The sequence below is a fragment of the Pelodiscus sinensis genome, chromosome 32 (assembly GCF_052426305.1).
Source record: "Pelodiscus sinensis isolate ZL-2025 chromosome 32, ASM5242630v1, whole genome shotgun sequence".
NCBI classification, from domain to species: domain Eukaryota; kingdom Metazoa; phylum Chordata; order Testudines; family Trionychidae; genus Pelodiscus; species Pelodiscus sinensis.
Window position 1 is genome coordinate 3,303,271 of NC_143083.1, and position 24,253 is coordinate 3,327,523.

At 50.8% G+C, this 24,253-nt stretch overlaps 1 protein-coding gene across 3 annotated transcripts in view; it reads right to left on the reverse strand.

Moving 5' to 3' along the window:
- ATP8B3 (ATPase phospholipid transporting 8B3) overlaps positions 1 to 24,253 on the reverse strand; it is a 69,215-nt gene that overhangs the window by 37,839 nt on the left and 7,123 nt on the right. For 2 of the 3 annotated variants that reach the window (XM_075903242.2, XM_075903241.2), the window contains exons 2-5: positions 4,849 to 4,923; positions 3,651 to 3,742; positions 2,558 to 2,671; positions 1,309 to 1,407 (exon numbers count right to left, since the gene is read on the reverse strand). In XM_075903242.2, coding sequence (XP_075759357.2) covers positions 1,309 to 1,407; positions 2,558 to 2,671; positions 3,651 to 3,742; positions 4,849 to 4,903 — 360 coding nt within the window. In that variant the 5' untranslated portion in view covers positions 4,904 to 4,923. Of the gene's footprint in view, positions 1 to 1,308; positions 1,408 to 2,557; positions 2,672 to 3,650; positions 3,743 to 4,848; positions 4,924 to 15,050; positions 15,166 to 24,253 lie in introns of those variants that run through there. The other variant, XM_075903240.2, reaches the window with a different exon arrangement.

Consider the following 24,253-nt stretch of genomic DNA (forward strand, 5'->3'; position numbering starts at 1 on the left):
CTTCCCTTGTCAACCAATCCGCGTCTAGACTGCTGTGCTATGCCAGATTAGCTGATTGTCGACACAGCGCGGCGGCCATTTTTATTTTATGACGCGGGGATTATTTAAATCCCCGCTTCATTGACTATGGCGGGCAAACTAATTTACATGGGAGCCTAGTCTAGACACACCCTAAGTGTTCATCTTAGAGCTACGTAATAGTGTTACAATCCTATCGAAGGTCTGTACATTGCTGCAGGCCCCAATCCGATCTGTAATGGCTGGATTCCGAGCTACTAGGAAACACGTATGTTTTGCTTAATAACTTTGACAAGTTTTGCTCTAAACCAGCGAACTCAGAGGGAAGAGTGTTCATCTCCACTCCTCCCCGGGCAGCCAGAAGAGCTATCAAAAGGAGATGCTCCATCGAGGAACATCGCAATATGGAGAACTGATGACTAGCCCTTGGCAACGCTGCGTCCAAGGAAGCTCGTCCTATGGATTTGGAGGCTGGATGATGGAAATAAAACAAAGGCCCAAGACCATTTTCCATCTCTTTTGCTGTTTGAACGCTGATGGGACCAAAGACGCCAACAAGCCAGAGATCCCCAGCGGCTCCCTGTGGGTCCACGCTTGAAAGACACTTTGAAGTGACCGGTCACTACAACTCTGTCCCTTTAGTCTGCAATTCTTCTGGGCATATGTTTGCTTGCTCAAATCAGCAAATAACTCTCTTATTTCTCTCTCCTCGTTAATAAACGTTTAGATGGTTGATTACAGGATGGGCTCCAGGCACTGTCTTTGGAGTGAGTTCCGGGGGACCCACTGATCTGAGGTAAGTGACGGGTCTCTTGGGACTGGAAGCAGCCCAAACAGTTCATGATTTTTTGGCGTAAAGTGACCGTTTATTGCTAAGTCCAGTTTGCCTGGGCGGCAAGATAGACTGGAGCGTCTAACGGGACCATCGGTGACGCTGTAAAATTGTGACCATGAGCCAGGAGTTCACATTTGGCACTGGGCTGGCAACATCTGATTTTGACAGTCCGCCCAGACAGAGGCTCTCGTGGTCCACGCAGGCATGCACTGTGCGCTGGGAGGAAGAGGCCCCGTCGGTACGTCTGTGGATCTAAGAGCACAGCCCTTGGCAGGGACCCCGAAGAGCAGGAGAAGCGAGTGGGTTAATCATGGAGAGGCCAGAAGAGAAGGGGCCAGTTACTCCGTCTCCTCCAAAGGGATGGTGATAGATAGGCCCAGGCATGGCCTCTCCAGCCATGCCAACCCTAGGCCCCTTCCTGGATTTCCAGCTCTGGACACTGAACGGATACTCACAATGTCATCGATCAGGTCCCGCAGGCCTCTGATGAGGAGGAGGCAGCTGAGGGGCAGCAGGAGGGTGAACCAGGGCAGGGTGGAGATTTCTGGAATGGTCTGAAATGGGAGGAACACGACATCACTGGGGGGGGGGGGGGTACCAGACACAGCCGTCACCCCCGCCCAAGGCACTGACCCTTCCTTGAGGGGCGGCAGAGTTGAGGTAACTCCCCCACCTGGCCTCCTATGGGAGCCCATTGCCGGGGGCCGTCTGGGAGCAGGCTATCAAAAGGAAATCAACGCACTGGATGTGGCAGACATGGCTCCAGTTTGACTCCCAGCCCTTTGGGCTCCTGCCCAGCGGCTTTTATTTTGCTTTCAGTTCAGCTCATTGCAGTTTAGCTTAAAGATCTTCCTCCCCCACTCACAGGACATCAGGCAAAGGGCTTGTCTACCTGGAGCATGGGGTTGGTAAGTAACATGCCAGGTGTGGCCAAGGGCCAGGCATCAGCTGAGAACTGATACACTCACACCTGGGAGCCAGGCCAGGTCATTTCCAGGTTAGTGGAGTTCAAAGGGATGTGTTTAAACTCCACGAAAAACGGGTGGGATGTTGCAGGCATTGGTTTCCCCTAGCTGTACCCTATTATCATAGAAGCCTAGGGTTGGAAGAGACCATCCAGTCCAACCTCCATAAACAGGCAATAAGGATGGGATTTGAACTGATGCATGCAAAGCCCAATGGGTTAGCAGTCCATTATAGCGTAAGAGCAAGCATTTGCATTGCATGCACCCCAATAATTAAGTACCTCACCAAACAAAGCAAAGCCTGGTGTAATGCAAATGAAGGACTTTAACAGGAGAGTATTATTTCTTGCTCATTGAACGCAAGGCCATATCTATACTTCTGGTGTCGGAGATCGATCATCTGGCGTTTGATTTAGCAGGTCTAGTAAGGACCAGCTCAGTCAAACGCTGAGGGCACTCCGGAGGGCACCAGTACTCCTCAATTCACAAGGAGTAAGGGAAGTCGACTGGAGAGTTTTCTCCGACTGTGGAGACGGCACAAAGCTCAATTTAAGATATGTCAACCCTAGCTATGTTGTTTCTATAGCTAGTGTTATGTACCCTAAGCCAACCTTCCAGGTCTAGTATAGACCTGGCCCAAGTGGTCACAGCTCCTTCATTACAGAGTCACCCTGTGCCCATCTTGGGGCGCTGGCTTGGCTGGACTAGCACCTGCCCGCCTCCCCCAGCGAGATCTCACCTGCAAGAGGATAACGAAGAGGAAGTAGAGGTTGGCCAGGCGGTGGAACTGCTCGTAGAGGTTGAGCGGCAGGAAGGTCAGGACATTGTACTTGGCTGTCCGGATGGCGTTATCCTGGAAGGAGCATTTTAAAAACTGACATTGTAGGCTCTCTCGGGATGGGCCAGAAGTAGGGTTGGGGCAAAGGAGGGTTTCCTGCCACCCACTGGGATCTCACAGGGCAAAGGCCATCCCGATGAGGCATCCCCTTCTTCCAAGCCAAAGGCCAGATTTGCCCTGCAGGGGGGCTACTGGGCCAGGAGGTGCCAGGAGTCTCCACTAAGGACTAGAGTGTACCATAGAAGCAGAGTTCCTCACCCTCACCCCCACCTCGGCTCTGCAAACCTGCCTCATCTTTTGCACCAATGCCAAGCCCGACCATGTCACAGGGGGACCATTCCACCCCTGCTTTGCACCCAGGGAGCACAGGGGAAGGGCAATTAAGAATCAACCCCTCACTCCTCATGACCCAGGTGCCTAAACCCCCTTGAAATCAATGGCAATCAAGAGCCTAAATACCTTTGAGCCTCTGGGCTTATCAGCCCATCTTCCATCCTTCCTCAGGGGAGGGCCCGTCCAGCTGGCCTTGTGGCTGACGCCAGAGGCTGAACTGGGGCCCTCCAGAGCTAAAGGCAGATGTTGCCGAGCTGAGGAGACAGGCCGAGCAGTAGACACACAGGGGCCCAGGCGCAAAGGGGGACGTGTAATGCCCAGCGGAGCGACGGGAGCCTGCCTTTACCAGGGAGCACTGTCAGGTCCCTGCTGGACTCCACGCACAAGTCTCGTGGCTCTCTCAAGCCCACAAAGCCACAGCTCCCTCTAGGAGGCATTGCAATGGGCCAATATGCTCTGGACAGTGCCTCGTGAACACAAGGCCGGTCCCACCCTCCTCGTGCTGCACTGGGCCCTTGCGGAAGCCACGCTTCCAGTCAGCCTCTCTGGAGACCTGCCTGCTCAGCCCCGGCCCTCCTCACAGGCCACGGCCAAGCGGCTCCGGATGGGAAATCAGTGAGACGCAAGCAGCCAAAAACGAAGCCTGGGCCAGGTGACTCACCGCGTACTTCTCCCTGGTCAGGCAGAAGGCGGCTTTCTTCTTGAACTGCTTGTGATAGGCTCGGTCGTTGGCCTTCACCTCCCAGGTGAAATCTGGAAAAGCAGCCAAGCAATGAGCCCTCAGCAACTCCATTAGCCAATCTCTAGGCAAGCGTCTCCTGCCCATGGGGAAATGAAGCAGGACGAGGACTGGTGGCAGCCCCCTGAGGCCCCCAAGGACACTTGGGTACTGCTTGTGTAACCCACACACCTAGGGTTTGTCTAGACTACGGGGAAGATTCGAAAGAGGATATGCAAATTCTGTGGGAAAGTAGTTTAGAGGCGGCTTTTTTGGTGAACCCCCCTTTGTTGAAAAGCCGTGTCAACCCCAATTTTTGAGGAAAAGCGGCTTTCCGACAAAGGTGGGGGGGACGCCGAAGAAAGCCGCCTCTAAACTACTTTCACTTTTGAAAGCTCTGCTTTCGAAAGTGAGATTGGAAGATATGCAAATTCCCACCGAATTTGCATATCCTCTTTCGAATCTTCCCCGTAGTCTAGACATAGCCCTAGTGTGGGTCACTGTCTGATGAAGTGGCACCTAGACCACAGCAACAGATAAGACCAAGAGACCCCTACAGCATGGGCTGGGAGCCAGCTGGCTTTTAGCTCAGAGGGTAGAGGCTGCTATGCTAAGCTCCTGAGGACATAGGCTCAAATCCACCTGGTGGTGGTTGCACTTGCTGGGGACATGATTGGCTTTCCCGGGAAAGCAGGATCTTGGGACCCACTGGAAGAGGCTACAGGGTTGGGGGGAGGGCTTTGGGTCAACTGGAGCAGAGTGAGAGTCTCTTGCTGGAATGGGCAACCCAAGCCCTGGTGTTTCGTTTGCTCCTCACCAATATTCCCGCTAATCTTCCATCTATGTGCAGATTTTTTCCATCCATGTGCAGAATAAAATTTTTCTGTTCACTGAGGCGGATGTGCACCTCCACTAGGAACACAAACCTGGCTGAGGGTGCTCTGCCAATCAGCCAGGCAGCATTTGACTCTCTCCTCAGCGGCCACACAAGCGCCCAGCTTTCAGGGAACACCGCTCCTCACTAACCTAGATTGTTCCCAGCCTAGTACAAGGAGATAGGAAACACCAAAAGCCTTCCCATGCCACTCACCCTGCCCCGGGGCCCATGCCAAGCAACCCAGACAGACGACCTTGTACTGACCTAACGGCTTCTTATTCCCATTCAAGTAGCTCGCCAGTGACGCCTGACTGGACATGCTGCTGGCGGAGCCAGGATCTAGAAAGCAAAGGAACCAAACAGCTTTACGATAAGAAATAACGATCAGAGCAAAGGGTGAGTTTGATTGAAATCACTAGTCAGGAAGACTGGATTCAATCATGGTTTTCTACATAAAAGTGCATTCCAGTGAGAGAATAGTGCGGTAGAGCTCAAACCAATGAAGGCTACACTCAGAAACTCCTCGAGACTTCTGGAATATGCTTCTCAAACAGCTTCACTTCTTAGTTTCTGCTGCCTGTCCCACCCTCCTCATATTTAGCTCCAGACTTCTTCTCCTTGTTCAGAGCTCGTCCCCTCCCAGCAACCTTCTGTTCACTGAACTTTTTGAAACTTTGCACTTTTTTTTGCGTCTATACAGCGGGGCTATTTTGAGATACTGGAAGTTTCCCAAAATAGCAATTCTGAGTCTTTAAACGCGCCCATTATTTCAAAATATATTTCAAAATATATTTCAAAATAAAGGGCATGCTATTCTGGTGTCCCTGTAACCCTCGTTCCAAGAGGGTTAAAGGACTTGCAGAAACAGTGCTTCATTTAGAAATTTGGCGCTTTGTTGACTGCATCAAATTACCTCCAAATAAGCTACGCTATTTGCACTATGCAAATTGCATAGCTTATTTCAAAGTAAGTGTGCAGTGTAGAGAGAGAGAGAGAGAGAAGGGATTGACTCTGTGTACACACATTTACAGAGGGACACGAGGGTCGAGGTCTGCTATTTCTCACCTCTATATATTTATTTATTTAAAACCATTTTTGCTCTTAACAAGCATGTTATCTCTGGAGACACAAATCCACAGTTTGAGAACTGCATAACTAAGCATCTCTGTGTAGCCAGACCTGAACCCCCCTTGTAACATACATTTTTGCTTGCCTGGATATGCAGGCTCAGTGACCGTGAATGGCTGTAAACAGAGATATGCCAATTGCTGACCAAGAGGCTGCCGAGGAGTGCCCTTGACTAAAACCCATATTGATACGAACACACAGCCATCCGCGGGGGGAGGAATCTCCCGCCCAGCAAAGAATATCCGGCACTCCTAATTTAGCTATCTTCCTCTCTTACAAGTGTAAATTATTTGAAACTTGCTTGTAAGAACTGGCGCCACAAAACGGACCAGTACAATTTGGCATCTTAAGATAAGAAAGAGGATACGGGCCCCCAGGGGTATAAAGATGGGTCCAGCAGCACATTTACTCTGAGTGTCAATCTACCATCTATTTGCTGGTCGGGTTAGGTGTTTGACATCCCGAGGTTCCACGGGGACGCCCACCTCGTATTCGTCTTTCCTAGGAATTGAGGGACCGGCCCTGGCCTGACACGCTGGAGTCGAGAGGCACAGAAAGGGGTAAAACTTGTACCTGGATGTGGTCCTTTGTCTTAAGTGCACACATAGACTTAGAGCTCTTTAAAGATTAAGCTGTCACTTGGTACCATTATTTCTAGTTTCTATCTTTATTTTCTTTGTAACCATTTTTAAGATCTATATTTGCTAGCAGTTAAGAAAGAGAGCAATAGCCATTGTAACCATATGCTTTTATAAGGCTTTTTAATAAACCTGTAACTGTTTAAGTTTTTAACCTGACTCCTTCAGTTGCTGTAACAGAACCAAGCACAATTTAAAAGAACTTCAGCCGGTCATAAGGGACAGGTATAGGAAGAGCTTGGGCGTTTTGGATCGTGTCACTCCCAGGTGACAGATCCGTTGGGGCATCTCTCAGTCTTCCCTAGACTGCCCGCTGCAAAGGGATCCTGTATCCTAGCAGCTAAAATCTGAGATGTAATAAGCTCTTCCTATAAACTCTGGGGCGTCTGTCAGCCTGTTGGCTGCCCTCCACAATGGGACCCCGGTCCTAGCAGGAAAGTCAAGGACGTTAAACCTTTTCTCAGCACACACACACACACACATACACACACACACACACACACTGCCCTGACCGTCGGCTGACACTCTGATGGTATCATTTCGACTGAGCACTGAGTCCCATTGGCTAGATAGAAAGATTAATCTAAATAATCTGTACAGAAGCCTCTGGAACCCCATAAGAGTCAGTCCCTGATCCATGAACTATTGGAACTCATTTACAAAACTTTCCCTAAACATTACATGATTATACTGTTCCATACTATAGAATTAGAATTTATAATCCCTATTCCATGATGAGATATCTTTGAGCTATTATGTATCTTAATTAAAATTATATTTAAATCAATTTTTTTAGGAAAAAAGACTGATTTAAATTAAAAATTCTGATTTTTTTTTATTTTAAAAAAATCATTGATTTTTATCCACCCTGGTTTTATATTTCTACAGCTCTTTTTTTTTCATGGGATGGTAACACACTTTCACAGTGCTGCCCTAGTTCTGTAAGCTCGTAGGGGCTGATACCCCAGAATGCAATACCATCCCACAGTGAAGTAATTTCCTCCTGACCCCAGACAGCTTCTGACCTGAAGCCTCAGAGTGGCTAGACTTTATTACCCCAGCACGTGTAAATACATGTTATCCACGCAGATGTCCAAGTCTTCTTAATTAACTCCTTGCCTCCATTTGTCTCCCACAGCAGGTTTATTATGTGTTGCATAAAAAAAGTATTTTCTTTCCATCTGTTTAAAAGGTGATACCTTTTCATTTCAACGAGGGCCAGCAATCAATCCCATTTGTTACGCTACATTCTTCCATCACATTTCCTATTAATTGCCGTTCTGAAGAAAACAGTCACAGGGCCAAATTCTCTGCTGGTGTAAGCTGATGCCTGTCCAGCTGGCTTAAAACCACTTGTGGCAAGGCGAAATCTCGTTCCGCAGCATTAATTTCTCTCGTTGAGGTCTTGAGTCATTTTCACGGCCTTGTCACCTAGAGGCGGCATTCAGAACTGACTCAAAGTTCACTTCCAAACTTGTCCAGAGTTCATTGATTTTTGCATCTCGGCATGCTGCACTCTTTAGCCATTAAACACTGTGCTGGCTTTGTGTTTGAGTAAATGGGTGATCTAGTGCCCCAGTAGCTGGCCTGTAGAAATCAAATGGGTTCTGCGAGCAATGTTCCCTCTAATCTTTTCCATCCACGGGCAGATTATTTTCCATCGGTGTGCAGAATAATTTTTGTTATGTGCACCAAAGCAGGTGTGAATGTGCACCACCAGGAGAAACAAAAATCTAGCCGTGGGCGCTCTGCTAATCAGCTGGGCAGCATTGGAATGTCTCCTGAGAGGCCGCAAAAGCACACAGCTTACAGGGAACACTGCCTGTGACTAGTATCAATTTCAGGACCTCTAGGCTAGCTTAAGTAGAAGCCTGTATGTTTAGAGCCAAAGTACCAGGGTTCCTCTCAGGCATGTGCAGACTGTACTGGAAGAAGCTGACTTTCCATAGCGTTGAGTGATCCAAGTGCTGTCCATGTGAGCTCCTAGACTTCCGTCCAGTTACCAAGGCATTGAGTCCAATATCTCACATTTGATGAGAGCATCTCTTCTGGATCACCTCTTCTCATCCAGGTGGCATCAAGAGATGGAAAATCTGTTACATCCCTGTGGTAATTGCAGCTTTGCAGCTCATGAGTTCACTACAGCAATTCAGACTTTGCAGGGACAGGAGTCCCAGTGAAATCAAAGAGCAGGTATTACCTAAAGAAGAGCTCCAGGATCGGGCCCAATGTTGATGCAGTTTTCTCTGGGATGAGGTGAGCAAACCTGTACTTAAGAGGAGGCCAACAGCACTAAATTCACACAGCAGCATGAGCCGCCCTAGATTATCTTCTAGCCCCACCTCAGTCCAGCCCCAGTTGCCCGTAGCAATTCCTAGATCTTTTCCGTCTCAAGAGATTACAAGAAATCCTTTGGGGCCATCAATATCTAGGAGAAACTCTGTCCCCTCCTGCAATACCACCCAAGTGTCTGCCATGCCCAGAGAGCAAACATCTCCGTCAGTTAGAACACTGCCCGGATGCTCAGTAACCCGAAAACCTTCCGCATAGGGATGTGGTGGAGTTTAATTATTGTTTGTGATCCTTAGCTGAAAGGAGCTAGCGAGGTGTGTAGGGTTAATTATCTCATTAGTTAATAATTCCTCCAAAAAGTCTTCCCTGTCGTTATTTTTTGTCCCTTCCACTTGGTCACCTCTCTTCTGTCCTTCTTTTTCTCTCTTCTTTTCCAGCAGTCTTTCTTTCTCTCTCTCTCTCTCCCCCTCCCCACTTTTCTCCTCTGCCCCTCACTCTGATTACAACACAGGTCGATTTACTTCAATGCTAAGTTTGCCCCTAACATAACGTGGGCAAAAAACACTTTAGAGAGACACTCACAACGCCCCTGCGGAAGGGCAACATCTGACAATCCTAGAGCCAAACTCACCCAAACTTTGGGAGAAGTCCGCGCTCTGTTGCTCAGCTAGAGTCCTTGCACCAAGCTTGCACCAAAATAAGCAAATCCGTTTTAATTCACCCCTTTTGTTATCAAAACAGGACACACTTCAAAATAAGCATCCACAGACAGAGGCTACGTCTACATTGCATCCCTCTTATGCAAAAGCCTATGCAAATTAAGTGTGGATTAGCATATTGCCATGCTTCATTTGCATAATTAATTAGGGGCCGTTTTTGTGCAAGAGGCTTTTGCGCTAAAAGGAGCAGTCCACGCAGTTCCTTTTTACGCAAACCCCCCCCCCCCCCGCGCGCAAGAACTGTTCTTCCTCATTTTTTCAGGAAGAATGGCTCTTGTGCAAAAGCCTCTTCCGTAAAAACGGCCCCTAATTAATTATGCAAATGAAGCACAGCAATAGGCTAACCCATGCTTCATTTGCATAGGCTTTTGCGCAAGAGGGATGCAATGTAGATGTAGAGACTTTCCTACAAATCCCAAAGGTGTGAATTAACACCCAAACTTAGGTGATTCCCGTGCATCGACTCATAGACTTTAAGGTCAGAAGGGACCATTATGATCATCTAGTCCCGTGGTCACCAACCAGTAGATCGCGATCTACCGGTAGATCTCGGAGGCTCTAAGAGTAGCTCTTGAGCCCTCTCTGAACTGCGCGCCTGCGCAGTATATTTACATTAGATTTCCTCATTTGAGGAGCAGCTACTCACCGAGCAACAGCACAGGTGAGTAGCTGCGAGGAATGGTGGGAATTTTTTTTAAAAGTAGCAGTATAAGGATTGGGGATAACAAGTGATGGAGAGGAGGAGAAGAGAGAGGGCGGGGCTTCAAGGAAGGGGCGGGGCGCTAGATCTTGGCTTGGTCTGTCATTTAAAAAGTGATCTTGGGTGTAAAAAGGTTGGAGACCACTGCTCTAGTCTGACCCCCTGCACAGTGCAGTGCTGGACAGTAGAAGCCAGACACTAGAAAGCAGCCTCAGGAAAGAATCCGAGTTGTATACAGTACAGCCCTGCCTCTTCTTCACAGCTGTCAGATCTGAGCTTCTGCACGCAGCTCCAGCGGTCCTCCTAGTGGTCCACCCCCGCAGGATGTCTGAAAAGGATCGGAGAGAGACCCGTGGCTCCTCCCAATCTCTGCTCCCGCTGAAGGTGCAGCAGGAGGCATGCAGCCCTGCCAAGGCTGTGCGATGGCAGTGCCCACACTAGCACTTCTGTTTAAAACATGGGTTTTTCCAGAAATAAACGCACCCTAGAAAGGGTCTGATCTTGTGTCTCACTGACTCCCACTGGAATGCAGAAAGAGGGCCTTGCTGTTCCTGAGCTGGGCATGGCCACCTCTTCAGAAGAGGCCTTTTGTGCTCAGAGAAAGTTCTACTCTACAGTGTATCCATGATGCATTTAGCATTTCTGAGCCCCATTGTATTAAAATATTTGTGTGCTATTATTTCTGCTTGGATTGCTCAGCAGCTCAGAACTATCAATGTTCCCAGCTGCTGCCAATTTTTTTTTAAAAAAACCACAGTTAATTAAGCACCTGCAGCTGGCAGGATTTGAGGCACAGAACTGAAATGGAAGTGGGGTATTTGTGTGTGTGTACATATATGCATTGGGATTAACTGTCACCCGAAACGTGGTGCGACACAGTTCTTGCTGCTGGGAAAAAGAAATCCGAGTCAAAGACAAAACAAAAAGCGGGGGAGGGGCAAAGAAAGACCACAAAACATTTCTATAGAAAAAAAAATACATGGCAAGTTTGGTTCCAAGAAAATAATGACAGGCAATTATAAATAAAAATTGTAGTTAATTACAAATACAAATTACAACCCAAGCACTACTTGCATAATCCAGCTCCACTCAAGACTCAAGTCTCACTTCTCATGATCGAGAAAGAAGGATGTATTGGTTAAAAAAACCAACATGGTGTAGAGGAAAGTAGAAGGCACCTATAAAGACTTTTATATATGTAAAAGAAATGGGAAGCTGATAGTAATAAATATAAATCAGAAGATAGGAATTGTAGAAAATTGTTAAGGGAAGCAAAGGGACACAAGAAGTGGCCAGAGAGTTAAGGATAATAAGGAGCTGTTTTTTAAGTAAGTTAGGAACAAAAAAAAAATCCCAACACTGTTATTAGTCCATTATTAGATGGAAATGTATCAAAACAATATAGCTAAAGCAGATGTGTACCATATATATGGGAAATATTTAACATGATAAAACACTTTCTAGCTCACTAGTATTTCCAGAGGATGTTATATATCAGCTATTAAAGTCATACTTTTTAAAATCAGCAGGTCTGGATAATTTGCATCCAACCATTTTTAAAAGTGCTGACTAAGGACTGTTAATGTTGATTTTCAATACGTCTTGGTATCCCGGAGAAGTTCTACATGACTGAAAGAAAGCTAATGTTGTGTCCGTAATTAAAATTGGTTAAAGGTGTGTCCCAGGTAATTTCTGGACTGTCCGTCTGACATTGACCGGGAGCCAGATAATGGAGTGGCTATATGAGACTTTATTAATGATGAATAAAAGGAAGGTTCTATAATCATGCCAATCAACATGGGTTTATAGGAAATAAAGCCTGGTTAACTAGCTTGATATTTTAATGGAATTACAAATCTGGATGATAAAAATACATGTTGAACCTCTCTAGTTCAGCACCCTTGGGACTTGACCGATGATGAACCAGAGAATTTGCCAAACCACAGGAGGTCAATATTGTCTAGCAGCAATACCAACACTTCCCCTGCTTGCTGGGCTCTTAGAAGACATTTAATTGTAAATCGGAGCTTTAAAAAACAGCACAGAACACTGAGCGCCAGGATTGCTGGCTGTAAACAAACTTTACGAAACTGCAGGAAACTTTCCACACTCATGATAAGTGGACATCCAACCAACTAAAATCATGCCGGATCACAGATGTTGCCGGACCAGAGAGTGCAGAACTAGAGAGGTTCAACCTGTAATAATGTTGATGTAACAGACTTAGACTTCTGTAAAGCATTTGACCTAGTCTTGCACCCTCTTTTGATTAAAAGATTAGAAAGATATAAAATTAACACTGCCCACGTTAAATGGATTAAAATCTGGCTTACTGAGAAGTAACCAAATGTAGAAAAGTTTCAGAGGAGTACCCGAGTTAGTCTGTAACAGAAAAAACTTAAAAAACAACAAATAGTCTGGTAGCACTTTAAAGACTAACAACACGTGTAGATGGTATCATGAGCTTTCGTGGGCACCGCCCACTTCTTCAGATGACTGGCATGTTGGAAGTCCAAATGTAATTATAAATAGGGAATCATAATGGAACAGGTTTTTTGCAGCAGGGTCCAGCAGGGATCAGTTTTTGATCCTATGCTACTTAACATTTTTATTAATGACCAGGAATAAAACACAAAATCATCCCTGATAACGTTTGCAGATATCACAAAAACTGGGAACGTGACAAATCATTAAAAGGACCGGTGACCGATACAGAGCATTGTAGATTGCTTGGTAAACTGAGCACAAGCCAACAACATGTATTTTAATGTGGCTAATTGTAATGTGTACATCTAGGAACAAAGAATTAGGCCATGCTGACAGGATGGGAGGCTTTGACTGTAAAAGATGCAGAAACACATCTTGTATTTAGAACCCTGCAAATTTGCAGATATCCACAGACCATTTTTGCAGATGCAAATACCAGTTTTGCATTCTCGCAGGGCTCTGTCAATAGCTGGAAATTCAAGCTTAACAAATCAGACTAGAAATAAGGCATCTTTTTTTAAAGCGTGAGAGTAATTAACCCTTGGAATAACTTACTGAGAGTCGTGGAGAGTTCTCCATCACAGACAATTTTGAAAGCAAGACTGGGTGTTTTTCTAAAAGATCTGCTCTAAAGAATTGTTTTGGGAAGTTCTCCAGCCTGTGTTACACAGGTGGTCAGGCTGAATCCTCTCAGTGGTTCCTTCTGGCCTTGGAATCTAAGAATCCGTGAATTTCTCCTACTCCCCAAGCCTCTTGCCTTCCTGCTTCAACTTCTTTTCCCATTTCTGCTTCTTGCTTCCCGTCATGCTGCTCCCTCTGCCTGGCACAGTCTCCCTGTCTTCATCTGCCCATTGTCTGCTTCTCTCCTCCTTGGAGTCCTTTTTTAAACCCCACCTCTGTCCTTGCTACCGCCTTATGCTCGTCAATAACTGCCTACACCCTTCCCCACCACATTTCGCCTTAGATTGATAGTTCTTTGGGAGAGGGCAGGAGCGTAAAGCCTGGTGTGATCTGGCAGGACAGGTTTTATTTATTTCAGAAAAAAGACTTCCTATCCCCCTATTCCTTCAGCCCATCTTTTGTGCTACAGACTATTTCTGATCCACTGCTCATCCTTGCAGCTGTCACCAGTAAAGCCTGCATCTGTCAATGCCATCAAGGCAAGCAACAGTGACAACTTACATGGCATTAACAGGAATGTTTGGGAAATTCTAATCAGCTGCCCCTATGCAATCCCATTGACAGCAACAGCAGCATGGTGAGATTTGGATTTCTTAGCCTTGTGTTGTCCTCAGGTCACTAGGGTTGCCAGATGGTTTCAACAAAAATACCGGACACACTTGACATGACATCACAATCTACATTACATCTTATCTAGAAAATACCGGACATTTATATTTTCTCACTTTGTTTCCCGAACAGAAAGCTCAAATACTGGACTGTCCGGTTCAAAACCAGACACCTGGCAACCCTACAGGTCACATGTCCAAGACTTTTCTCTGCAACTAGGAGGGCTGGAAACCATTTTTTTAAATTAAAACCAAGATTTTAATTTATTCCCAGGACTGAAACTAACCCCAGTGTTGGCAGATGCATCCACTAATTTTTCTATGGCAGACAAGGCCTCAGAGCCAAGGGCTTGCAGGGCTGGCTGTTAAACGGATCGACTTAGCTATGGGTAAACACAGACCCTTGTATGCCGATGTCACAGAGCGAAAGCGGCACAGGACACAGGCAGGGTCTTGCGTTTAGGCACGAACATGAGCTAAAACAATGCGGAACTGAATGGGGGGCACAGGAAGCCCCAATCCTGCAATACTGAGACATCACTGTAGGAGCAACCCTCCTTGTGACTTTTGTAGCCCTAGAGGGAAGCTGTCCACGTCCCAGTTTCCATGTGATTATTTCAGGGTGAAAAATCCAGCCTTCAAGATGCACCAAACAAGTCAGGCCTCTCCTCTAGAGTCCACGTACCCTCCCCTTGCTGCTGGCATTCCCCTGCCCTATCAGCCTCCTTCCTCCCCAACCTCCCAGCCGCACCCTTTCAATTCTGCCCCCACTTCCAGTCCCCTCTGTCTCCGGACCCGCTCCCCACATCTCCTGCAGTCAGCGTGCTCCTGTCTCCAACACCCTCCCTCACTGTCCCCTGCTCTCATCCGTCACCGTCTTCCTGTGGCCCCCGTAACCTCAGTCTCCTCTCCCCCCAAGCCCCCTCCCTGCCATTTCTCAGCTTTCTGTCCCCCTCCCTGTCCCCTAAGCCCCCTTCCCTCCATAGCCTCTCCCTTTCCTGACCCCCGACCCGCCTCCCTGTATTCATTTGCCCTGCCTCCCTCCCTGAAAGCCCCCCCCGCCCTCTCTCCCTTCCTGCCCCCACCCCACTTCCCACCCCCACCCCACTTTCCTTCTCTACCACCTCTGCCCCACGCCTCCCCCTGCGCCCCACTCCCCCCCACAGGCACGCATCCCCCTTTCCATCCGCCCTGCCTCCTGCCTGGGACACACATGGCGAAGGAGGAGCGGCCATCTTCGTTGAGGGCAGCCTGGCTTCACACAGTAGGCAAATGCAGCCATCTTCCGGGGGGCTGGTGGTGGCCATCTTGGTGGTGGGCAGCGGGGGAGCTTCGCCTTCCATTGGGAACAATGGGGAGGGCTGCAGCCATTTGTAGTAAGGGCAAAGCTGGTACCGCAAGCCCCGGTCCAGCAAGCATCACGAACCCCCTGGCTCGTTGCAGGGCACCTTGCCCCAAGGAGCGGGAGGGACGGGACCCAGACGGTGGTGGGCCCCACAGACCCCAGGAAAGGGAAGGACTCCCTGAGGCCCAGGGGAGCAGTGGGGGGAGAGCCGGGGCGGGTGGGGAGCCGGCTGGGGTGATGCTAGGTAGCAAGCGGCCTCGCTACTGGGCCGGGAAAGCCCAAAGCCAGGCAGGGCAGCAGTCGCTATGGGAGGAGGATGCCACAGCGAGCTTATGAAGCAAGGTCCTGCGCTCCGTGGGCTGCAGGGGTATTGCCTCTGGGAGAGGGGTGAATTGGACGGGGTACCCTGGCACGAGGCCAGAAGTGCCCCACGGTGCTGTCAGCGACACAAGGGGCCAGATTAGCAGCTGCTGGGTGGGTTGTTGCTGCAACTGCGACCGCGGCTGATCCAGCAAAGCAGCCCTCGCCAAGGAAATCAGAGGGTTTGCGGGAATCCTCAGTGCTCAGGGCACACCCCATGCTCAGCCAGACACCCCGAGGGAAACGGGAGCCACCGCCTTCCTGGGGGAGCCGGTTACACAACCCTTCCCCAAGGAGCTGCTACTTCCTGACGGGTGCAAAGAGCTTCCTGGCTCGCTCTGCATTAACCCCCGGGTGACTGCAGCCCTCCCAGCGCTGCCTGATCACAAAACAGGCAGGAAAATCTTTCTGCAAAAAACATCGTGGCTTATTCACTGCATTTCCCATCAACAACTCACATTTTTCAAGCCGAGGCGCCCATGTGGCAGGTGGGGGCAGAAATGGAGATTGGTTCTGGGGTAAAGGCACTGGGCTAAGACTCTGGGAAATGAACCTAAGTCACTTTGCTTTTTTGTGCCTGCAAAGTGAGGGTCATAGTCCTCGTCTGTCTTGGCCACTCAGGCTGTTCACTTTTCGGGACACAGATGGTCTCTCTTACAATTTATGCGGCCTTGAGGTATCTAGCTGGTGTCGTCCACCTAATAGCAGTACAGAGATTTTCCTATAATAACTCTGCTTTCCTCCACAATTATACCCACTGCTTGTAATTGGTGAGGCTCTTAGCAGGGAGTTGCCTCCTCTCTCTTCTCCTCACAGCAGCACTTGGAAAAATACTTCCGGATGGCAAGTTTTTTATTGATAGAGCCCTGCACAGATACAAAACGGTATCTGCCTCCGCAAACATGACCCACCGCTACTGCATCATCAGCCACAGATCAGATCCACGGATTCACAGGACTCTCTATAGTCACAACTGAGCAAGGAAACCGTGCCAAAGCCCGGACCATCCAAAAAAGGACTATTTGCCTTTTAAATCTCCAGAGTGTCGTCCTAGCTGCTGCACTTCTTGCTCCCTCAGCCTCCTGCATCAGTTCTAGCCGAAAGGTCCAACCTCCTCTTCTTACAGGAGTGGGAAGAAGCAGAGAACTGGTCCAGTGTTTCTCAATCAGTGGTACGAATACCCGCAGGGGTACTCAAGAGAAGTCTGGGGTGGGGGGGGATACGTCAACACAACTGAAATTTGGAGAAAACTGAATTTTGGGTTTCAGTTTAACAGCGCTTTATTATTTTTGTACTTTTTAGGCCCAAAAATTTCATCCCCCACCCAGTTACAATTAAGTTGTTTAAACAAATGTGTTGCAATGATAGAAAAAAAATGGTGTGTCTGAAATCTGTAGGTACTGGGGGTACTTATAATATATATTTTTTAAAGGGGTAATTTATAAAAAAAGGTTGAAAAACACTGAGGTGGACATGATGGCTGCGTCTAGACTGGCAAGTTTTTCCGCAAATTGCAGAAAAACTTTCCAGCTGTCTACACTGGCCACTTGAATTTCCACAAGAACACTGACTTCCTACTGTCTGAAATCAGTGCTTCTTGCGGAAATACGATGCTGCTCCCGTTCGGGCAAAAGTCCCTTTTACGCAAAGCTTTTGCGCAAGAGGGCCAGTGTAGACAGCTCAGATTTGTTTTGCGCAAAAAAGCCCCGATGGCGAAAATGGCGATCGGGGCTTTCTTGCGGAAAAGCGTCCGTGCCAATCTAGACGATCTTTTCTGCAAATGCTTTTAACAGAAAACTTTTCCGTTAAAAGCATTTCTGGAAAATCATGCCAGTCTAGACGCAGCCAGTCTGTTTCTCCTGCCTGTGGATGGGGCTGTGCTCTCTGGGCACGGCCCCCTTGGTCTTTTGGTTTAAAAGCCACAGAATCATCTCTGATGTTGTCCCTGTCATGTGACGTGAACCTGACACGGAAGCACTGTGGATAGAGCTGAAAAAGCTCAATGAGGGGCCACCTGGAACCTGGCTCCTGGTGAAGGACACACAGGGCTGGGCAGGGCTAGGTGAGCCTAAAGGGGATTCGGCGTTGAGACTGGAGGACACCCACAGCTGCTGTGGATCACAGGAAATCTGCCGGCAAGAAGCTTCAACTCTGTTATCAAAAAACTCCTCGCAGGGCAGCGATAGCTCTGCCACAAAGCCAGCTGGAGACAAATCTCATGTGCAATTTGAGGGGTATTTGTAATAAATACCAGGCCCTCACCTAGGTGTCTGTCGGTCATGATGAGAGCCAGATCATAGAACCCCAGGGCTGGCAGAGACCTCAGGAGGCATCGAGTCCAGCCCCTGCCCAAAGCAGGACCAACCCAACTCCATCATCCCAGCCAGGGGTCTGTCAAGCTGGGACTTAAACACCTCTAGAGACGGCGATTCCACCTCCTCCCTAGGGAACCCAGCCCAGTGTTCCCCCCCCCCAGAGAAATAGTTTTTCCTAATATCCATCTTAGACCTCCCCCACTGCAACTTGAGCCCATTGCTCCTTGTTCTGCCACCTGCCCCCACTGAGAACAGCCTCTCTCCAGCCTCTTCGGAACCCCCTTCAGGGAGTTGAAGGCTGCTCTCAAATCCCCCCTCACTCTTCTCTTCTGTAGATTAAACAAGCCCAAATCCCTCAGCCGCTCCTCATAAATCATGTTCCTCAGCCCCCTCATCATTTCTGTTGCCCTCTCCAATGCATCCACATCCATAATGGGGGGCCCAGAACTGGGCGCGATGTTCTGCCTTCTCTCATAACTGCATCAGATTCTGATCACTGTACCTTCCCGGCTCCTCTCCGAGTACAACCCCCGAGCCCCAGAGCCACCAGGAGAGTCAGCCACAGTATTTAGAAGAATGGCAGATGATTGGGTGCCCACCTCAGTTCGGGTCCTTGCTGTCCCATGCACTTCCTGGACGGCCTGCAGCCAGCTCCTTTGTCTCTCTAGGGCTCAGTTCCCTGCCTGTACAGGGGGCAGAACAGCACGGTCCTGCCTCACAGGAGTACTGGGAGGTTACAAACATTACGAATTCGGACGTGCTCAGATCCTATGGTGATGGGAGAGCAATTAAATCCCTTTGCTAGACAGTGAGTCTTGCCTCTCTACAGAGCGAGTATGTGTGCGAGCTACGGAGCTTTGTTACAACAGCCTGGGCAGGGAAGGACGGAAATAAAGGGGGGAAACGTGTAAGCTCCTTAAAGCGCAACACAGGGACGCAGCAACGTGGCCCCGTCGTTCTGAGTGCTGTCACCCAGACCTGCAGCACATCACTTATGGACAGTAACACCCAGAGGCCTTGGCTGCGCTAGATTCCCATTGTGCAAGGTGCTGCACATATACAGCGAGAGGCAGACTCTGCCCCAAAGAGATTACACTGCACCACACCAGCTCACTCAGGAGCCTCATCGTGCCAAAGTCCCGACTGAGGATAAAATCCACCCAGGACTGATTCTCTGGGCCACCGTCTCTTCTTTGGCTCTTCCAAAATCCCAGAGGGGATGTTCCCAAGACAGTTGAAAAGAGGACCCCGAAAAAGTGAAAAGAAAGTGTGGGGATTTTCAGCACCATGTCCACCTGTCAAAGTCAAAGCTGGGGAGGCAGTGTCACCCAGTGGTTAGCACATGTGACTCCAGAGATCTGTATTCTGTTCCCAGCTCTACCACTGGTCTGCTCAATGGTTGGGAGCATGTCACTTTCTCCCACACACACTCACCCCCACAGCTTTGGTCTGTCGGACAGCAGCTCTCTGGAGCAGGGACCTTCTATCTCAATGGCTTTGTGCCGGGCCTAGCACAACGGGACTGCAAACCTGACTACCGTCTCTAGGATCAGTGTAGAAATAAACACTGACCGGCGATGGTGCACTCTCCCAGGTATAAAGCACCGTGTTCCGAACAAAGACCAGGTTCTTAGCAGAAAGAAGGGTGGTACTGGGGGCTGTATAAGGCAGCAAACAGAGTTCTGAGTGAAATACAAGCATCCTTCTGTTAGGCTTACTGCTTGTCCCAGGCAGTCACTATGAGAGAGAATTGGTGTTTGCACAGAGGCACGGGTATGGGATGTAGGCTACTCCCACTTGACCAGAGAAGCAGTTTGCGAATTTACCACCCTGCTAGTCCCACAAAAGCCAGTTGCTCACCAGAGCTAAGGAAACAGACGTCAGAACAGGCCAATACTCAGCTTGCCAGAACGTCAGGCAGAAAATGCTGGACATGCTCTAGTCTAGTCCTGTCAACTGGAAAAAAATCAAACAGTGAGCAGCAAGTCCAAGCACCTCCTGGAGTGAGGCCAACGCCGCCGCGGAAGGAGGAAAGGAATGTGTCAAAAACAAACAGCACGAAAGGCGGTCTTCTCAGGCAACCCCTTGCTGCAAGCGTGCGGTGCACAGGGTCCGAACACGACAGGGTCCCTAGAGCAGTGCAGGGAGACCCCCAACAATGTCAATGCACTGCTGTGCTAGGCGCTGTACATGCACAGAGCCTTACACGCAACACGGGCATGACAGGCAGGAGGAAAACTACAGGCTTGTCCCAGCTCACCCAGGAAATGGATGGCAGAGAGCCCACATTTAAACTCAGTCTGGTGGCCCATCTCACAAGCTGGATCACGCCCCTCTACATAGGGAATTCATTTCATAGGGGAAGAGGGCATCCCCTCCCCACATCTTCCTTGTCGCTATACTACAAAGTTGGGGAAACTGAGGTACAGCGCCAGGACGTGACACATCCAGGTCACGACAGAGCCAAGACTATAACCCCAGTCTCTGGAGCGCTAGGCTAATGCTCTACCCACTACACCACACTCCCTTTCCTTTGATTGCCAAAGTGATTCTGGGAAAGCACTTAGGTGCTTTTGAAAAATGCTTCTCCTAATCGCCTCACAAAGCACATCCTGCTCCACCGGCCGCGGGGCCCGGCTCCCACAACTTCCTCTCCTTGTCTTTTCCACCCAACTCCTGTGCACGAACCACCCTGCCCGCCTAGGTCTGCCAAGAGATTTCAGCATTTTAATCCAGCCTTACGGCTCCCTCCCTTCTGGGCTGCCCACGCGCTGCCAGTCAGGACTAACAGCAGGTTGCATTATTATTGCTGTTGTTTATTGCACTGTGGTGGCTCTAGAGGCACCAGCTAGGAATTGGGGTCTGAGCAGGAGAGAGACACACACAGGCTGCGTCTAGACTGGCCAGTTTTTCTGGAAAATCAGCCACTTTTCCGGAAAAACTTGCCAGCTGTCTACACTGGCCGCTTGAATTTCCGCAAAAGCACTGACGATCTCATGTAAGATTGTCAGTGTTCTTGCGGAAATACGATGCTGCTCCCGTTCAGGCAAAAGTCCTTTTGCGCAAAACTTTTGCGCAAAAGGGCCAGTGTAGACAGCTCAGCTTTGTTTTCTGCAAAAAAGCCCCGATGGCTAAAATGGCGATCGGGGCCTTTTTGCGGAAAAGCGCGTCTAGATTGGCACGGATGCTTTTCCGCAAAAAGTGCTGTTGCGGAAAAGCGTCCGTGCCAATCTAGACGCTCTGTTCCAAAAATGCTTTTAATGGAAAACTTTTCCCTTAAAAGCATTTCCGGAAAATCATGCCAGTCTAGACGTAGCCACAAAGCCTAGCACAAGGCAGCTCCTGCCCCAAAGGTAGGCATAGGCTCAGGAAGTAGGGATATGGGGGTTGCTGGTGCACCCCCAGGTTTGGGGCGTCCCGGCCACATGCCCCTGTTGCTCAGGTTCCCAGCCGCTAGCCCTGCACCCCTGCCGCCTACAGTCCCAGATGCTCGGGTCCCACTCAGCTGCTTGCCCCGGTGCCCGGCCACTGGTCCCACCCAGCCCCAGCTCCAGGTAACAGCGAGGAGCGTGCACAGAGATAAGGGGGGGCGTGGTCCAGCGCCCCACACCCAAAGCTGCGCGTGTCTGACGGTACAAGGGCTGGCCTGCCAGCCAGCGCACACGCTGGTGAGTTAGGAAAGCCGAGTTCAGTTCCTGGTTGATTTGGGGAAAGTCACTTCCGCAGCTATGTGCCTCAGTTTCCCCGCTGTGAAACAGGCCCAGAGCTGCCCTGCCGGTAGGGTTGGAGCAGTGACTGGGACAGGTGCCAGCACTCCAGTGATGAGACTCCAAGGCATTTCGACAGAGACATTTGAAACGAACCCTTCCAGAGGCCTGGCCTCGTCTTGGGGACCGTCCCCCTTTCCCGACTCACTGTGCCCTGGTGACAATAAGACTGTGAGTGTCGCAGGGCAGGTGCTTGGCCTGACTCCATCCGTTGGCGCTGCACCAGCTCCTGGGGAGTGTGAACGCGGCCCGGGCTGCTGTCATGTTAGAAAGTGCCCCCCACCCAGAGTCACATGGCGCTAGATTTGCCCCTGCTCTGAGAAAGGAGCTGCCCTGCCCCCGGAGCCGAGCAGGGATGGTGCGGCCCGGTTAACCTAGCCAGAGGCGACGCCAGGGACTTATTACCCTCCGGCTCCCACCAGAACCTTTCAACTGTTCCCCCCTCCCGCTCCCCAGCTCCCTGGTCCTACACAATGCGGGTCCCGGGACAGACGCTTTTTTACCCTTCGGCCTGGTCTCGGCAGCACAGCCCGGGCAGCCATTGTCTGCCCCTCTCCAGCCGGGACAGGGAGCCAAGGAGGGGGCATTTCACGCATGGGGTCCCCTCCAGCCCTGTCCCGCGAGGGATGCAGGCCCCTCCCGCGTGCCGTGCTGGGGAGTGAACACAGCCTGGGGGCAGCGCCTCCCAGCACGACACGCTGCCTCGACAACCCACAGCTGAGCTTGGCTCTCGAAATAGTTGGGACCCCGTAAGCCCGGCAGCAGCCCCAGGGCAGGGGGACAGGGCAGCAGGCTCTCCCCTGCTGCCACCAAACCCTCAGCGGCGGGGTGTCTTTGGGCCCAGTCTGGGGCTCAGGGGAGGAGGTGACGCCGGTGCACGAGGAAGGGAGCGTGGGCGCTGGCAGGATCTCCGCGCTGTGCCCACCGTAACTGGCGCAGAGACCCAGGGACTCCCGGGGATTCTCCGGCGCGGGAGAAATGAAGTCGCGCGGCTCCTCACTGAGCTTAGTCGAGGCACCTTGAGCGTGTGGCGCTGTTCATGCAGCAGGAAGCGGCAGGAAGCACGCTCTTCCCCCGCCGCCCTTCCTCCGCGTGCAATGGGGGCTACGAAGTTCTCCGGCTCGCCGGCACGTGGCAGGCCAGGCCGTGTGAGTCCGAACTAGCGCTGCTGTGCAGACGTACCCGAGATGCTTCTGCCCACCCCACGCCCTTCCCGTTACCGCTCGGCCCTGCTGTTTGCAAAGTCCCTGCACGTTCCCTGAATCACCGGGCCAGAAAATACAAAGAAGAAGCCATCGCTCCCGCTAGGGCGTCTCGCCAGGCAGTCCCTATGGGCTTCACAGGGGATGGCAGGATCTTAATCCCAGCCTTACAGAGAGGGAAACCGAGGCACAAAGTGACATGCCCAGGGTCACCCGGCAGCCTTGTCACAGGGCTAGGACTGGAAGCTGCTCTCAGTGTAGGGCAGTAGCCGCACTGCCTGGCAGGGCACTCCGCCAGCCCTGTATCCCCACGGGCCGCCCCTCCCTGGGAGCTGCCCTGAGGCTCCGGAACCTGCCTCAGCTGTAGGATCTAAAGTGTCCTGAATACCAGCGAGGCAGGAACTGGGAGCCGGCCTGCATCTCAGCGCAGAGGGGAAGAGCCGAGCCACAGGGCAAAGCGCCTTTCATGTCTGCAAAGAACACGGAGCACCTGGGGGCTTGGGGGTTTATGGCTTTGGCCAAAAGTCGTGGCCAGACCTGCCCGGGGGGGGCAACCCACATGCTGTGGGCCCCTGTGGGCCCCACCACATCTCTGTTCCACCCCTTCCCCAAACAATGTCAGGCACAGGGACTGGTGTGGGGCAGCAGCAGGGGTCCCCCACCCACTCAGGTGGGAGCTGAAGCACCCCAGCAGCCCACTCCACCCTGCCCAGCTCATGGGAGCAGGGAAACACAGCCAGTTTGCTCAGGCCCCTGCCACCACCACCACAGTGAGCAGGGGAGTGACCACCACTGCCGCCTGTGCCCCAGCCCTAGGAGGGTTAGTATAGGGCTACACCTCTCTCACTGAGCTGGAAGGAACCTTGAGAGGTCATTAAGTCCAGTCCTCTGCCCTCACAGCAGGACCAAGCACCATCCCAGACTCACCTCACATCCCATCCCTAAATGGCCCCCTCCAGGATTGAACTCACAACCCTGGGGGTAGCAGGCCAATGCTCAAACCACTGCGCTATTCCCCCGGGAGCACAAGCTTGCCCCGACCCATCCTGTGGGCAGGATGCTCTGGGCCTGGCACTTGGCAGCACCGAGGGGGGATAAAAGGGTGGCAGAGCCAGCAATGAGAGCTCTGCCCCCAGCACCGGGGGCCAGGCGTTTCCGGGGGCTTAGCCCTCTCTGTGCCTAGGCTCTCCCTCAGCCCGGGCACACGGCGCTCCCACCGGGACAGCAGCGAGAGATTCGCCAGCTTGCGGGCAACATACGAAGCACCCGCAACGTCGGCGCGAGCTCCCGCCTCGTCCAGACCGTGACTCGCTTCTCCTGCTCCCTGCGCCGACACGCAAGGACAATATTTACCTGGCAACGGATTTAATAACGAGACGGCAAAAACAAGCAAGGAAGTGCGGCACCACCGGGATTTCCTGGCCTCA